Source organism: Dipodomys ordii, unplaced genomic scaffold, assembly GCF_000151885.1.
Source record: "Dipodomys ordii isolate 6190 unplaced genomic scaffold, Dord_2.0 Scaffold30, whole genome shotgun sequence".
In the NCBI taxonomy this organism is placed as follows: Eukaryota; Metazoa; Chordata; class Mammalia; order Rodentia; family Heteromyidae; genus Dipodomys; species Dipodomys ordii.
In genome coordinates, this window is record NW_012267246.1 from 16,209,869 (window position 1) to 16,228,213 (window position 18,345).

General features: G+C 36.5%; 1 protein-coding gene across 6 annotated transcripts in view; it reads right to left on the reverse strand.

Moving 5' to 3' along the window:
- Window positions 1-602: 602 nt before the first annotated feature.
- Window positions 603-18,345, reverse strand: part of Tbl1xr1 (transducin (beta)-like 1 X-linked receptor 1) — a 153,282-nt gene continuing 135,539 nt past the window's right edge. For all 6 annotated transcript variants that reach the window (XM_013016227.1, XM_013016229.1, XM_013016228.1 and 3 more), the window contains 6 exons: window positions 14,602-14,723; window positions 14,441-14,515; window positions 11,939-12,066; window positions 10,133-10,298; window positions 7,064-7,165; window positions 603-6,296 (listed from right to left, as the gene is read on the reverse strand). In XM_013016227.1, the coding sequence (XP_012871681.1) occupies window positions 6,270-6,296; window positions 7,064-7,165; window positions 10,133-10,298; window positions 11,939-12,066; window positions 14,441-14,515; window positions 14,602-14,723 (620 nt within the window). In that variant the 3' untranslated portion in view covers window positions 603-6,269. The remainder of the gene's footprint in view (window positions 6,297-7,063; window positions 7,166-10,132; window positions 10,299-11,938; window positions 12,067-14,440; window positions 14,516-14,601; window positions 14,724-18,345) is intronic.

Sequence of the window (18,345 nt, forward strand, 5' to 3'; positions counted from 1 at the left end):
ACATTAGTAATGGTCATTCTGTACTTTACTAAACACTTTGTGTTTAATATGTCTTAAAATTATAAAGAAATTACAAGGAACTCCTAAAAAAATTTAATACAAAAATATTACAAGTTAGGACAATTAAGCATTGAGATATGACATTTAAGAAGCATGCAGTAGAAGTAGCATAGGGTTAACATTTCATTGTTGACAGAGAGCTTCAGTACAGCAGAGAAAAGCACCATAAAACCACTGTCCATAGTGGCTTTTCCTCCACTGTATTTTTCAAATAAATATATTGCAAAAACAGTAAACGTTAACTGGCTACATATTATAACAGGTAAGAAATCTAATCCATGATAAAGTATAAGAACTATGAAATTAAAAATAACCCTTTCAATGACTGCTCAAATTAATTTCAGCTCAACTTCAAGCTCATATGGATTCTAATCCTTAGTACTTGAGTACTTTGAGGAAGAAGTATAAAATGCAGAGTATTAATAACAATCTATGCCATGCAATAAAAGTTAACCCCTTGAAAGTGAAAGGCTGTTAGTTTTTTAGCAACGGCAGTGGCTTGTTTCTAACAAAACACGAGGAGGCTATGCCTGCACTTTTTTAAGGGAAATGGCTAGGAAAAGGCAGGAGATGTGTACAAGTTTTTGAAAATCAGAGGAAAATAACAAAAAAATGTGCTCAAGGGTTCTCTTTTTAAAATCTCTCAAGTAACTGTAAAGGAGTTATGATTAATTAAACCTGAAAGGAGTGGTTAGTAGCTTTGCTCCTAGATTATTAGCTGGTACTAACATAAGCAACTAGCAAAGGAAGAAAATGATTAAATAATGGGTCTATGTGAAGGGAAAAATGTTACTAAGAAACTGAACCTCCTGCCCCCAAAATCTTCAACAACATATACTCATTGTTTTGTGCTCAACTGCATGCATCTGTGGTTTCCTTAGTTATGTGAGATAATGTCCTTTAAATACATCATCAGTTTCTCTAGGTAAGTTTCTCTAAAGCAAGGGATAATAACCTCTACCCCTTAGCTGGTTAGATGCTCTATTATTCTTTAATAAAAATAGAAAATAATCCCTTCATTTTAAAAAATCTTATCTCCTGCAAGAAGTAATAAAATAGCAAAAAATTTCATTCTATCTATGGGCTTAAAGTATATGAGTTGGAAAGCGATGCTCATGATAAGAGTGGTTTGGTTCTGATGGCGGTTACTGTTGTAATTGCTCACACCAGTGAGGGAGAACAGATTTTTCTGTCATAAAGACTAGCTCAGAACAAAAGGTTTATTCTACAGTAAAACACTGGAGGAATAAAAGCATGAAAATGTAAACAATAAATTGTAAACAAGAAATACTATCCCTCTCTTTACTTGACTAAGGAGTCTATACAAACTACAGAGATATCAAAGGTTTTATATATGTACACAGCCAACATAATATCAAAATATATTTTATTCTGGACCTCTTTCAGATCTGATTCAAATTACAGTTGTCAAAGCAATACAATGCAAAGGGAAACTGCAACAACAACAACAAAAAAATGTGCCTAGAAAGGATAAAAGAGTCATTGGGGACAAATCATTGTGATGTGGAACCAAATACATTGTAAGTGTAATTAACATGGTCCAGGACAGCATAGAACATCTTCATCAGTCTTCCTTACACAATAATCATGAAAACTGAACAATAAGTTCTTTAACATGTACAAAAACTGTCATGGGCTGGTTTACACTTTTACAACAGTTTTAAAGTTAACCGGATAACTAAAGAAATGATGCAGACATTTTAATCCAGTGCTACAGGTAGGCTCACAGAATTAGACCCAAAGGATTTGGAAAAATCAAAATGAAAACATTATAGCTACAATGTCAAAGTTAGGAAAGAAGAAAATTACTTCTGTATTCAAGGATTACAGAGCTACAAAATGCAGTCTGTGTGTTTTTGTCTGTAATGAGATGGATAAGTACATCAGACTAGATACAACATGCAGAACATTTTCTTGAACTTATCCAGAAATTCCAAAGAAAACATCATGAAGCAGCTCACTAGAAAAGAAAAATATGCCCTAGTTTAGTTATTCACCCTGCTTCAACACTGTCAACGTAAAGGCAGAAATAAAGGATGCTATCAATGCCTCAGAACTACTGATATAAGACATCAAATTTCTAAATCAGTGTATTAAAAACGTGAATACTTCCTCTTTTTCTCTCTCTTCTACACTTAACTAGAATCATGTTAAAAATTGATATTAAACGTGACACTCAGAGCTACTACTGGAAGGAGTAATTCATAAGCTCCCTACCCTCCAGCCACCCCTGCTGATTCAGAGAAGGGAAGGGAAGGGAACCAAAAACAAACAAACAACAGCAACAAAAACAACAACAACAACAACAACAACCAGGGTCTCTGTAGGTTTGCTGCTATTCCCCAAAATGTTGGCATTTGCTGCCATGCCACAATGTTGGTCCAGTGAAACAAGATTTCTGCAAAACTGTCAATAGTAATTCACCATATGCAAGTACCGTCCTTAGTATATGAGCATGAACACAGGTTCTGTAGAAACATACAATGTGCTTAAGAAAATGAAAATGGTCTTAAAAGAGTAAATAGCACTGCATGAGATTTGTTTTTCTAAGCATCTAGTAAAACTTGTCATTTTTGCTCTCTCAAAGTATGGTCATTTATGATTCCTTTAAATAGCAAAAATGCACAGCCCTCTTTAGGCCTCTACTCATTAATAGTTTACATTACTCTTAACAAAATCATTCTACATAAACAGATAGCTCCTTAAAAATAGTACTCTCTCATTAAATCTAATTTGACAGAAAGAAGTTTAAGGAAAAAAGGAGTGCTTTATAAGTTAAGTGAAAAAGTACAAATCTTTGGCCTTTCTCTTGACATTTTTATGTCAAAAAGCAAAAAACCTTCATGTAATTCAATCTAATGATTACTTTTTGCACCATAATTTGTTTTTTACACCACAAAAGGAGGCACTTTCAGTATCTGTAAAAGGTGTTTAATCCTAAAACATACTTTACCTAGAGAATAATTCCTTAAAACAGAATTTGATACACGCTAAGACCTATTAGGAAATTACCAGTTACCACTTCTAAAACTCATTTTAAAATCAATGATATTACCTGATCAATTACAGGAAAGGGGGATTAGAAGAAAGATAAGTACTTAAGAGACTTCCTACATGGAGAAGAAAAAAAATATTCCTTTATGACATTTAAGAGTGGCAGCTGCTCCTTATTTTATCTAAATCAGTAAGAATTCATTCAAGTTTTCCTTCCTATTTTTCCTTACGATTAAATTTCATAATGGTAGCATAAAAAATAATGATTTGTAGTGAATACTATAGAAAAACTACTGCATTCAGCTGATCTTCAGGAATAAATTGTTCTCATGAGAAAATGGGAGGAAAAATGAGTAAGAACCTCAAATATAGAACTTTTACAGGCTGTGAAACTTGGTCTCTTGCAATCATGTTACTGCTCAATTAGAGACAATCTTATTCATGTCTATTGGAGCAGCATGGTGGCACACAGCAGGCAATGGTGATGTTGAGAACAGCAGCAAAACCCAACACATGGATGCTCATGAAGAACCAGCCTATGAGATGGACACCTTTCAGAGAAGGTTATACTTGAAAGACCCAAGACTTCAGGATAATAAAGCTCTGAATTTATACTCTTTTATATGTATGTCCTATCGTGGCTATTATGCTTTAAGTAAAATAGCAGAAGAATAAAAAAAACAGAAAAGATGACAATATCATAAAAATGTAGCTGTCTATTTTGGCAGCTATATTGCAGAATTTCTTGACTATCTTTTAAATCAGCTGGGAAAAAAGTCATTAACTGTATGCAAATGAATAAATTGTCCATATCAAAATACAAAAGTACTATCAATAATCACCTCTGACTTTCAGATTTAAATTCAGTGCAATTGACAATGCATCGCTAAAGGAAAATGCAGCTTAAACATACTCAAAACATTTGTGTCTATTCCTGGGAGCACATTTAAAAATTATTGCACAGATTTTTTTATTTTTATTTATTTTTTTAAACAACAAGAGAGGTCAAACACAGATGTGGACCTCTAGCAATAAAAGCAGGATATCAAGTGCCAGATACTCAGCATATTAGGTTTCCTACGTAAGTCACAGGGCAGTTAAGTTCTAAATACCTCTAACGTGATCCAAAACCCTAAAAACAACTGGCACAAAACCATCGTGAATGACTGCCTCTCTGGATGTAAATTTTAAAAAACATTACAGTATCATAGCCCCCACTAACCACAACTGGGGTACATATAGCAATGTATAGTGAAATTAAGTGTACGTATTCTTTTTACCAATAGCAAATGCTACCCTACCTTAGTAAACTAAGACTTGCTTCAATCAGTGCTATTTTGTAAAAATAGCAAAACAACAGATGCTGAAAATAAAAAGTTGCATTACTCGGGTTAAATCAATTTCTAGTTCAACTTAGAACATAGGTTAAACTTTTACTAGTAAAGCCCTCAAAATAATTAGGAACAGAAATAGTGTTATAAATTTGCTAAGCTTGATCATAAGCAATTCCTTAATTAAAAAATTTTAAGGTAAAAATTTGACAACTATTTTCTTTAAAATTGATAGTCCTGGATTCTTATGCAGATCATGACAAACCCTATTAAATCACACACATAGGTATGGCTCATGCTAACATTTATCTATTACTTTACTTTTAGCTTCATGAGCACAAGAGGAAATTTGATTTGATACCTATATTTTTTAAGAAAATACTTGATATAAACAGAGTAAAGGACAGGATATAGTAGTGATTTCTGGGGAAAAAAATAGCAGCGTAAATCTATCTATATTTGAGAAAATGTAGTCACGAGTACCACAAATGCAGAGTCAGAGCAGCAGGGAGGTTAGTGCAATCAGTTTTTTTTTCTTTTTAAAATTCTGAATCACTGCTATTTAAAAACACCTTGAAGCAAGTCTTTTGTCTTAAAGATTGTTTTTAAACTAAGGTAGCAAACATTTTGCCATGTAATGGCAGTGTTATATGCCGTTATCTTGCTTTGTATAAAGGAAAATAACATGAGAGATTTTTAATACTGGAGTTTGGTTACATTACATATTTAAGCTTCTATACAGAATGATGGACACTTTGAGAAGCTAATCCTCATCCAGAAACATTTTAATCTCTTAAAAATCAAAGCAAAACAAATTTTTAAAAAAAGCCCCAAACTACTTTGCTCCTTTTCACAATAGTGCACATTTTAACCATAATTTACTTATGGTTACAAAACATCAGAAGATTTTTTTTTGTATCTTCAATATGGTACTTAAAGAAAAACAAAACATTTGTGCCCTTCTAGTATTTAATTGGCAGAAATATGTCCCCCAAAATAACCTATTGTATTTAAGCCACATCACTAAAATAAAATATAGTGAGACAGAGAGAGACAGAGAGAGAAATAGAGACAGAGAGACAGAGAGAGAAATAGAAATAGAAACAGAAACAGAGCATAATACCCTTCTTTACGGATGTCTCTTCTAGGTTGACATGACCAAAGTCCTATGCTTTCATTTAACTTCCAATGCCCCCTTCCACAATATGCACCAGTTGAATATATGCTCTGGGAGCCAAAAATGTACCAAACATCTACCTCTTCAAAAGAATGCTTTAAAGTATTTTTAAGAAAATTTTTGTTGTTTAAAAGGTGAAAAAAATTATAAACAAGAAACTGATTCACTCCCTTACTTCATGCATCCATAATCAAACCAAAAACAAAATTTAAAAGCAAGAACAAACTACTGCTGCAAGTTTTGTTATGTCCATTTTCTCTGTACATACAAACTGCTCACTACTGAAGGGAAAAAAGAATAGAATCCATGGTGTCTGCTGATTGATTCAAAGGGGAGAAACAAGGCTGTCATTAGTATCCAAACTCTGGTACATATATGGTCTGCTTTTATAGCGTATATTTCTTTCTCTCTTCTGTTTTTCATATCCCAAACTTCTAAATGCTATTTTAGGGGCACAGCAGATTAGATTCCAGCACTTGGTGAACAGAATTCACAAGCTGTGACAAAACTCTGTCATCTTCAGGGTGCAATTTTGTTTATATACATTGTATGTATATACTTCTCTTAGATTTGGCTGTAGTGGACTGGCCATGGTTCAAGTGGGACTGTAGCAGTACATGGGTCAGGGACAGTCATTTTGGCTATGTACACATTCATAGTCGGTCCATGGCTTCCAACTAGTAGCGCTATTTCCGAAGGTCTAATACACAAACCTGTAAGAAATTAAAATAATCAACATACTTAGCATCTTTATTGTACACTCTGAACTTAACTTTTCTGTAGTTCAACTTGGAATCTGTTTCTTAGGTCCAAGTTTATAAAGCTAAAGAAGCACATTCATGGAAAAAGCACTTAAGCAACAGAAGTGAAAACATTTGACTGAGGAAGCACCACCAAGAGCTAGTACTACAGAAGATATCTAGTTACAATTTTAGGAATTATGCTGTTAATTAAAAGTAGGGGACAATATACAAAATAGACCAGTTGCTATTAAAAACTCTATTAAGCTAAAGTTTCAGGGAGGAGCTAATAAAAAAATTTAATAAGAAACCAAAAAAGCTAATGACTACATCCTCTCCATCTTCCCTTTGCTTTTAGAGCAAACTCATCCTTGAAAGTCTCTCAGTATCCCACATTACTCAGCGAAGAAACCAATTGTCTCTAATCTCCCTTCCCTAAGCCTAAAAACTCAACTTATTCCTAGAGTGATCCTCTGTTATATATAACAAATGAAGAAGTACATACAAAATAATTGCTTACAACATGATCACAGAGACACTCTTTCCGCAAAGGTAGCCAAAATTTGGTTTCCATTACATGACGGTAATGAACATGAAAAAAGTATAGCCCACAGGTGGAAAGAAATAATGCATCTTTAAATTTCTTTTGTAAAAAACACTTCCACCGTTATCAAAATAACTACAGTAAATCCCACTGCCACGTGCATGCTGACCCCCTTCTGAAAGCAGTCTGTACTTACTGAACCATCTGATGCACTGGCTCCAACTTTGTCTCCTGCTGCATTCCAGCAAACTTCAAAAATTCCACCTGTTCCCCTATAGCTGTGAACTAGAGCACCTGTCTAAAAATTGAAAGACACAATCTTAAAAGTCATCATTAAAAAAAAATCAAATAGTGAATAAAATACAATGTTGCTTTATTTCTAGCAAGTAGAGAGAATTTAGCTTTAAGTTCTGGAAATGCTAGAAATGATGTATTCCTTTTTTAAAGACTAATCTCAAAGACCACTTCAACACATACTCAGTTTTTCTTTCTTTTTTTTTTGGGTCCGGTCATGGGGCCTGAACTCTGGGCCTGGGTGCTGTCCCTCAGCTCTTCAGCTCAAGGCGAGCACTCTACCACTTGAGCTACAGCGCCAATTCCGGCTTTTTTCCTTTTGCTTATGTGGTACTTAGGAATCGAACCCAGGGCCTCATGCATGCAAGGCAAGCGCTCTACCACTGAGCCACCTTCCCAGCCATACTCAGTTTTTCTAGTAAGTGAACAGTCTTGGTTATTTTTAGCATCTATGATAGAGCTACAGATAAACATTCAATACACAATATTTCTTGTGATGATCCTGGAGCTTGATGGGCCTGGGCCTGGGCACTGTCTCTGATCTTTTTCTGCTCAAAGCTAGTGCTCTACCATATGAGTCACAGTTCCATTTCTGGCTTTTTTGTGGTTAATTGGAGTTGTAAGTCTTATAGATTTTCCTGCCTGAGGCTGGCTTTGAACAACTATCCTCAGATCTGGGTAGCTAGGATTATTGGCAATTTTTTGCTTTTAATGAGGATGCATGAATTTTGTCAAGATCTCCAGAAACAAAATTCAGTATTTTTTGACCATAACTTTTTGACAAAGAAACACAAGATAATCCTGAACAATTTTATATTCCTGTTTATGCTCATGCTCACTGTTAGCTAGGGAAGTACATGAGTCAAGACAGTCAAGAGAAGCTGAAAGAACATAAAATTATTTTTGAAAGATGTTCTAATCTTAACAGAAAAAAACACTAACAATTATCTGAGTCTTAAGTATAACTTATTTATTTATTCCTTCAGCAATGAAAGCAAAAATGATTCATCTGGCCTCCTTTTTCTACTTCCTGGCTGACACCTCTGAAATTGTAGGCTAAAATAAACCTTTCTTCTCAGTTATGTCAGGTACTTTAGTCACAACAACGAAAGCTAACTACAGAAACTGATACTAGGCAAATGGGGTTGTTGCTATGACTAAGCCTGACCATGTGGCTCAGATGTCTTTGCAAATGGTTTGTGGGAGAAATCTGGAAGAGTTTGGACATGCAGGCTGGAGAAGGCATATAGGCAAGAAGACCAAAATGTGGATGGGTATGGGACAGGAAATGTTGTGATCATGAGGTTTCAAGATGGAAATGGGAACTCTTATTAGGAAGTAGACTAGAGGCCATTCAAGCTACATTGTGGTGAAGCAAAAACTCCGAACCAGAGATGTGGCTCATGGAAAATTCATTAGCTATCATGTTGAAACCTAAATTTAAAGAAGCAAAACAAGACAGGCGCTGGTTGCCTAGTCTTGTAATGTTGTTCTGGTCACTCAGGAGGTTAAATCAGAGAACTTTAGTTCTAAGACAGGCTGGACAGGAAAATCCATAAGACTCTCTTATCACCAATTACCTATCACCTCCCTGTATCTCAAGTGGTAGAGTGCTAGTCTTCAGCAAAAGAAGCTCAGAACAGCACAAATAACCTGAGTTCAAGCTCCAAAACAACAACCAAACAAACAAGCAAACAAGCATAATAATACAGTAGTGTTTGCGGGTGGGGAAGAAGATCAATTGCTCTTGAAAGCCTACCAGCATTTTCCATTAGCATTTGAGGTTCCATAGTTTAATTTCATTAAAACTGATGTCCTAAGACTGTTCCAAACATGAGCAATAAGAGTACAAAGGAAGGGTGCAAAGTCCCAGTACTGGTGTGAGTGTGGCCATATGTGCAAAAGACATTACAAAGAAATTTCTTTAAATATATAAAAGATCTTTTATGGATAAAAAAAAAATTATAAAATGCTACCAACAGAATAAAAGACAAATGGGTGACTGAACAGATTAAAAAAAGATTCAGTGATAATTTTCCCCAAAACCACACATAAATTTGAGGCAGTCAAAAATAATTTTCAAAACTGTATAGTTGTTTTTTTTAAATATCCAAAGACAAGAAAAGAAAAGCAATTTTGAATAAGGAGGAGGAAGACTTATGATACTGAGGTAAGCTATGCTCTAGTTCAGGCAGATACACATGCTGTGTCAAAGGAATAAAAAGAGAATCTATACACCAAACTCATAGCTTGGTTTATGACCTTAACATATATGAAAACAGTACTAAGTAGACAGTGAAGTGCTGTGACAAGAGTGTAACAATTTAGTATCAATATGAAAGATAAAACTTCATCTGTACCTCACAAAGTATAGAAAAACAACAAATACAGCTTAAATACTATGAAAAACATCTTTACAACATCAGTGGTATCTACAAAAAGAAATATTAAGCTATGTAAAGCACCAATCAACAATAAAGTCTAAGAACCTAATACTTGCTCATCTTGAGCAAATGGTGGGATGTGCTACCATAACTCCAGTCTTTTTTTGTTTTTCTGGTTACTTTGACCTTTCTGTCTGAAGACGGTTTCAAACCACAATCTGACTGCCTAGGATTACAAGAGTGAGCTCCCAGCCCCTAGTTCTTCAATTCATATTACTCATAAACAAGGCCTTCAAGGACAATTCTTCTATCTAATAAAATGTTATTTATCTAAAAAACTTAAAACTTTCACTTTTGTGCCTGCAACATTGTTAAAACAAAATAATGAATACTAAAACCAGCAATGTAAATCCATTCTAAATTCTGATCTACATATGAAAATATAACTTCTATCAGTTTTGATGTTTACTTAGCTTTAGAAACATACTATGTTTTTAAAACTAAGTATTAAACTAAATAACCAAAAACAAAAAGGCTTATATCGGCAAATGTTTATAGCATTTGACATTTTAACAATGCAGACATACCTGTGTGTTCCAGATGTGCACACATTTGTCAAAAGAACCACTTGCCAGATACCTGCCATCGGGACTGAAAGCAACACTGTACACAGGTTCTTGGTGTTTTGTCAAAGTATGGATGCAAATCCCTCGGTCTACATCCCATAACCTAACAGTAGAATCAAAGGACGCACTGAAAAACAAGGGGGAAAACGATTTTATAAGTAATAAAGAACTCATTGAGGCTTGCCCAATTCCCCACACTGTGTACTCCTAACAGCTAGCTAAAATCCTTCACGAGAAGTAACTTGATTGTCAAAATCAAAGTATTCTGGATAATGAAAAGTTAAACAAGAGAAAAAAGCAGACTTAAAGGCTTCCCTAGAGCTCTGAGCTGGAAAATATAAATGGGCAAATTCACTGTTTTTTGTTTTTTTTTTTGGATCCGGTCGTGGGACCTGAACTCTGGGCCTGGGCGCTGTCCCTCAGCTCTTCAGCTCAAGGCTAGACTCTACCACTTGAGCCACAGCACCACTTCCGGCTTTTTTCTTTTTGCTTATGTGGTGCTGAGGAATCAAACCAAGGGCCTGGGGCATGCAAGGCAAGCGCTATACCACTGAGCCACCTTCCCAGCCCCTCAATGTTGTTTTTTAAATTAATAAATCTCTTTTAACTGATCCATAGCTTTGAAAATCAATTTGACTATATTTTAAAATTCATCTTTCTTTTTAAACTGCTGATAAATTTTTATTATACTAGGCCTTACTCTTTCTTTTTTATATTTTGGAAAGAGGATAATATAACAGTCTAGGCCAGCCCTGAACTTCTTATATATAGCCCAGGATGGCTTTCTACTTGGACCATTCCTGCCTCAGCCTACTAAATGTTGCTGGGATTACTGGCAGGTAACCATATGCCTTGCCTATTCAATTAATATTAATCAGCATTTGTTATCAGCAGTCTATACTTATCTTTGTTTTTTTTCTTTTAAAAGTTAGTCATGGGGCTGAAACTCGGGGACCTGGTTGTCTCTCAGGGTTTTTGCTAAAGGCTACCACTCTACCACTTTGATACAGAGTACCACTTCTGGTTTTCTGGTGGTTAATTGGAGAGTCTCTCAGACTTTCCTGCCTGGGCAGGTCCTCCATTATCTCTGCCTCCTGAATAGCTAGAATTATAGGAGTGAGCGACCAGCTCCAGCTTGAGAATCTTTAGATATAAAAATTCTTAAGACGTAAGATTGTAATATCAAATTCCCACTGTTTAATCCCATTAAAAATAGAGTCCTTACCTGGTAGCTCATAACCTATAATACTAGGTAATTAGGAGGCTAAGATTCTGAGGATCATGGTTCAAAGCCAGGCCCAGGAAGTAAAGACCATGGGTCTCATACCTGTAATCCTAGCTACTCAGAAGGTTGAGATCTGAGGATCGCAGTTCAGGAAAGTCCCTGTGATTCTTATCTCCAAAAAAATCACCAGAAAAATCAGAAGTGACACTTGGCTCAAGTGGTAAAGCGCTTGCCTTGAGCTTAAGAGCTGAGGGACAGTGCCCAGACCCAGAGTTCAAGCCCCAAGACCAACAACAAAAAAAAACCCTAAAAACTTTGACAATTAAAATAAAAAATAAAAACCTAAACACTTAGTGCTACCTTTGAGCAGAAAGACTCAGAAATCAGAGCCCAGCCCAAGCCCCAGCTTGAACTGGCACAAAACAAACAAAAACCCCATACATTCTCATTTCATGGAATCTTCTCTAATTTTCTGCCATATTTATTATGTTTTATTTACAGAAGATTCATAAAAGGAAGAGTAGAAAAATAGAAATTATCACCTTGCTAACATAAGGTTGGCATTTGGATTATTTGTCCCTGGTCCGGTTGGACTCCATTTGATAGTATAAATTTCTTTATTATGTGCTTGCAAATCATGTACACAATTATCTTGTTTCATGCTCCATATCTAAACAAAAAAAGAAAAGTAATTATTATTTCCACACAGTGGGTATTTAAAATACTGTCTTCCAAGTCAAAATGTAAGTAATAAAACCAGAACAACTGTATTAGTCAAGACAATGTTTACAAAGAAACTCAAGTACCTTAGATTATATTTAACATCCTTGTAAAAAAGTGATTGTTTTAAGCTCCTCAAAAATATTCACCATTGTGAGGCTTTGAGGGCTAAATTAACTGGAATTGTCTTAAGATTACTTGATAGTTTCAGATGGTATCAATATTCAAGAAGCTAGGGATATCTCATTGGTGGCACTAGCCTAGCATGTGTGAGCCCCCAATTCTACTCCAAAGCCAGACATAGACACAAAGTTCTTTGATTAACAAAAACTTTACAAAATTAGAATCTAACAAAAATGACAATCTATGTCAAGAATATTGTAGTAATCATTCAATAGGGATATAGGGTAGGGAGTTGTATTATTTTGCCAAACAAATACATATAACTCCACAATAAATTAACAATGAAGTTAGAATTTACATTTCTGCAATGTAATTAATAAAAGGAAATGAAGCAATACCAGTGTTTTTGTAGCAAAGATATTTATAATCCTGTGTAAAGAAATTCAAAAGACAAGTTTCCAGAACTTATAAGAGCATGAGATACAACTGGCCATTTTTATCCCTTAAAATATTCTTCTCTACATAAGCTCTTAAGATGTGGAAATTCTTAAGTGTTTCTTGAGATTCATTTTATTCCCTGTTCTCAGAAAATAGCTAGCTCCATTACACTTTAAAATCAAGTATAACCTTTAATTATTCTCAGGATCATAGAAAGGCTCCAATTTTCCAAAGCCTGGAGTTTTCGTTCCAACCTCTGCAGCTTGCAACTCAATCATGACAGAGCTCTCTGAGCACTGCACTTCTTTTACATTCTCACATGTGTTATGCGCTACTCCAGAAGACTTCATGTGCATGCAAGGAAATCAATGACATAAATAGTTTGTACTAACCATGTTTAAAAGGGAGCCTAAACTTGAGCAGAGCTATCTAACTGAAACGTATTTAAATGAAAACACAAAGGGACAAAAAAATTTAAAATACAAGGTTCACAAGCTCCATTCAGTTTGTATACAGTAAAGGGAAAATGACTTTCCTCCGCTATTATTATTTTATGAAGCTCTTCTAAGTCAAAGCAATAGACTGCAAAGTCATGGTCAAAAATGTACTCGATGTTGTGGGGCACTGGTACCCCACACACAGGTAATCAAAAGGTTCAGAAGGATCGCGGTTCAAAGCCAGCCCAGGCAAGAAAGTCTGAGACTCCAATTAACCATAACCACCAATAGCTAGAAGTGGAGCCGTGGCTCAAGTCACAGAGCCCTAGCTTTGATATTTAAAAAGCTCAGTGTCAGACCCAGGCCTTTAGGTCAAACCTCAGGACTGGCAAAAAAAAAAAAAAAAAAAAAGGTTTAGGTGTTGATGGAACAAGTACGACTTAGGAGATTAGTATATTAATTCTTTTGCTTCAAAATTTTCCATAGCCAGGAATATATGGCGTGCAAGTTTTGCTTGTAGTCACACAGATCTTAAGTCAAATGGTAATACATGCAAAAAAATGTTTAACTGTACCAACATAGGACTTCTTAAATAGTGAAGTCAATTGAAGACTTTAATTACATTTCTTATTATCTGTAATGGTTAATTTTCTATGTCGACTTGAGCCGTGACATAACCCTATCTCTGGGAATTTCTGGATAAGAAAGTAGGGAAGTAGCACTGTGGCTCAAGCAGTAGAGCGCTCGCCTTGAGCTGAAGAGCACAGGGACAGCTCCCAAGCCCAGAGTTCAAGCCCCACAACCAACCAAAAAAAAAAAAGAAACAAAGTAGATTTTGTGAGGACCTCCATAAAACTCAAAGGTAAAGCAAGCATCACTCCTGTTCTCCAGTGTCACTGCTGAGCTAAAATGCTGGTCTGTCCTTGGATTGGGTCTTACACCACTGGGATTTACATTTCTGATTCTCAAGCATTGTGATTCAAGACTGGAACCCAATTTCCTGAGCACTTTTTAGGCAACACATACATGGTGGGACTTCTCAGCCTCTATAATCATGTATACCAATGCTCATAGATCTTAGAGATCCTATCCCTTCCCACCAGCTGAAGAATCATAACTCACAGCCATTCTATAAACAGAAATTACTACATTCAAGTGTTTTTATATATTTCGAAAAAGAAAACCCAGTAATTAATAGCCACTAAAAAGCTGGACAATAATTCTTTTACTCAAGTCCTAAACATTCAGCATGAGAACATATTCTAAATGGCCAGAGCAGCCACATGGTAAGACACCCTCACCCGCATATCCCATTAAGTGAATTACCTTCAAAGTCATGTCATCAGAACAGGAGGCCAGAAGATTGCCAGTGGGGTCCCACTTGATAGCATTTACTTCATTCTGAAAGTAACAGTAAGCATGTACATTTCAAGACTGTTCTACAGCACCTCTTGTTCATTACTGGCTTAAGGAGAAAGGTCTCTTACCGTATGTCCCTGGAATGTTTTAATAGGTCTGTCTTGTCCTAATTTGCAGACATGAATGCACATATCTGTACTACATGAAGCAAAGGTGTTGTTGCTCTGCCAGTCAACATCCAATGCTGGTGCTGAAGAAGAACAAATGTTTAGGTTGTATTTACTCCACATGGATTGAAGTCTAACATCTTGAATTCTGAATCATGATGGGTTACATTAAGAATGCTAAATGACACAGTAGTACTATTTTACTAATACATTTTATGACACTAAGAAAAATCCTTGAGGCTGGGAATATGGCTTAGGGATAGAGTGCTTGCTTAGCATACTTGAAGCCCTGGGTTCCATTCCTCAGTACCACAGACACAGAAAAAGCTGGAGTGATACTATGGCTCAAGTGGTAGTAGAGTGCTAGCCTTGAGCAAAAAGAAGCTCAGGGACACTGCCCAGGCCCTGAGTTCAAGCTCCCAGACTGCCCCCACCCCCCTGCAAAAAAAATCCTTTTTGATATCACAAATAATCAATTTTCGTTTTATTAACTCTATGTGAGAGACAGTCTAACAGAAAATAATTTACTGTATAAATTACCAGCACCAAATATTGGGTTCTTTTATAAAATGCTAAAACTCAAACATGATGACATCATTCCCTTTAATTCTAAAGTCCCCTGAATGTTAAATGGACAAAGTTAGTTCTACCAACTGCCTAATTTTAGACCCAAGCATCATCTAAACATCAGGGATAGCTGGGCGCCGGTGGCTAATGCCTGTAATCCTAGCTACTCAGTAGGCTGAGATCTGAGGATTGTGGTTCAAAGCCAGCCAGGGCAGGAAAGTCTGTGAGACTCTTATCTCCAATAAACTACTAGAAAACCAGAAGTGGCACTGTGGCTCAAGCGGGAGAACCTTGCCTTGAGCTGAAGAGCACAGGGACAGTGCCCAAGCCCAGAGTTCAAGCCCCATGACCAACCTCCCCCCAAAAAAGAAAACAAACAAAACAAAGCCGCCCCCCCCAAAAAAAACCCAAAAGGGATAACACATTATAGTTAAGCTTAGTACATGGATGTTGGTAGGTGGGGGTGGGGGGAAAAAACATTCTTGTTTACTAAGGTTATATAGAAACAACCTTGTAAAATAGAGATAAAGAACCAATATTTATCCATTAGTATTTACTTGCCTGCTAACTGAAATAGAGCATATGACTTGCAAATATTCTTCTTGTCAGATACTTTTTAAAAATCTACCCCTTAAAAATTATTTAATTTAAAGCCTCTGAATCCCAAAGTTAGCTGGTTAAAAATAAAACAAAACAAAAAACCGTAGTCTGCTGATAACTCTGATATTGAACATTTTTTCCTTTCATTTTCCTTTGCTGCAAGGTATGAAGGCCTTCTATAATTAGCAACATATACTAAGGTGTTGCAGCACTAAGGTGCAATCAGTTAAGCAACAGGAGAATACAAACACTGAGTTAAAACAAACTATGGCTCATGAGTTAAAAGTAGGCTTTACATTTCATTCAGTTGTGGCAAGGGATATCACAAGAGGCTTTGATGTAAAAATTACATGAGGTTTAAACTTCAATGTCCATGAAGTCTTGCTGAAACCTAGCTAAGCTCAATATTCCTAAGGCTGCTTTTAGATCTCAAGGCAGAGCTGATTGGCTCTAACACAGATCATATGGCTTACAAAACCTATAGGGGCTAATTTCTGACCCTTGACAGCAAGTTTCTTGATCTTATTCTGAAGGAAACCAGAAACACAAAGAAAAACAAGATGATAAAAGCTCGCCCTTCCCCCCACAAAACAAGAATCAACAAAAACCAAAAAAAAAAAAAAAAAAACCTAAAAATTATGAAGTTAAACTTGGCATAGAATACTCATCTTTGTAGACCCAAAAGATTTAATAGAGATCAAAGAAAGAAAAGTCATTATCTCATTGTATATTACATGTATGTTCAGTAACTGTCCATGCAAAAAAAAAATCACATATTAAAACTTTATGTTTGACCACTGCCAAATTAATATGCCCAACAATATGTGACATGCCTGATTATTTTCAATATAGACAAATGGAATTTTATAAAAAAAAACAGGAAAAAGAAGTCTTAAAGCATTTCTCATAAAAAAATTTTAATCAGAATTTGCAAATTGACAGCAAGACTTTTTTTAAGGACAAAAGACAAAAGCAAAACTGATTTTTTAACTGGCTAAAGACAAACTGAAACAGGATGGGAAGAAGGGAAAATGAGGTATAGTCCACTTACAGCAAATACAGGAGATATTCATTCATGTACTTCCCTTAAGATTAAGGGGCTGGGAAGGTGGCTCAGTGGTAGAGCGCTTGCCTTGCATGCATGAGGCCCCGGGTTTGATTCCTCAGCACCATATATGCAAAAAGAAAAAAGCTGGAAGTGGCGCTGTGGCTCAAGTGGTAGAGCGCTAGCCTTGAGCTAAAGAGCTGAGGGACAGCGCCCAGGCCCAGAGTTCAGGCCCCCACGACTGGACCCAAAAAAAAAAAAAAAAGATTAAGAAAACAGTCATTTATGGAAAATTAAACAGGATAACTTAAGTTAACTGAGGCCTGGCAAAGGTAATTCAGAAATATGGTATTTAGATACATGGAAGTGCCAGCTTTGCTGCAAAGAGAAAAAACAGGATGCCTTCTTCACCCCAAGAATTAACACTTGACTGACAGGATGTCAGAAAGTGGAAAACGCTTCCTCAAATTTAAGCCACTTCTTGCCCCAAAATGCAGATAGCAGGACCCTTCTTATTTCAAAGGTAAGGATCTGTTTTATGGCAGGATGAAATTTTACCTGCAAACTCAGAAGGTACTACCAGGTGTGATTAGAGCAAAGACAAAGCAACCATCTTTACACTAACTTTGAAACTAGATGCCCTGCCTGTACTATATAAATACCCCAACAGCCCAAGGAGCTGTGTGTTTATCTCCTACCAAGAGTACCCATACTCTGCTAGAGTGTGCCCCTGGTCCTTCTGCTTGTCCGTTTGAATGTTTTTGTCTGTATGTTTACTTGCCTGCTTGGTTTTTTTGGGGGGTCTGGTCGTGGGGCCTGAACTCTGGGCCTCTCAGCTCTTCAGCTCAAGGCTAGAGTTCTACCACGTGAGCCACAGTGCCACTTCTGGCTTTTTTCTTTTTGCTTACGTGGTGCTGAGGAATCAAACCCAGGGCCTCATGCATGCAAGGCAAGCGCTCTACCACTGAGCCACCTTCCCAGCCCCCTTGCCTGCTTGTTTACTTACTCAATAAAGTTCTTGACAAATTTTCTTACCAACATGACCTGTCCAGAAATTCTTATTGTGCAATTGAAGTCAAGGTCCCTAAATGAAAAGTTCCTATAATTTTTAAAGGGAAGCTTCACTAAACCTCACCTCTTGGGACAAAATCAGGTGAAAACTAAGCCTTAAAGTATGGCTCAAGAAAGCTAATGGGGGCTGGGAAGGTGGCTCAGTGGTAGAGCGCTTGCCTTGCACGCATAAGGCCCTGGGTTCAATTCCTCAGCTCCACCTAAGAAAAAAGAAAAAAGCCGGAAGTGGCGCTGTGGCTCAAGTGGTAGAGCGTTAGCCTTGATCTGAAGAGCTGGGGGACGGCACCCAGGACCAAAGTTCAGGCCCCACAACCAAACACCTCCTTCCCCCACCAAGAAAGCTAATGGCAGTAAGATCATCAGACAATAGAAATAGTTTTAGATATAGTTCTTCAATGAAAAGCTTGGAACCAGAATACTGC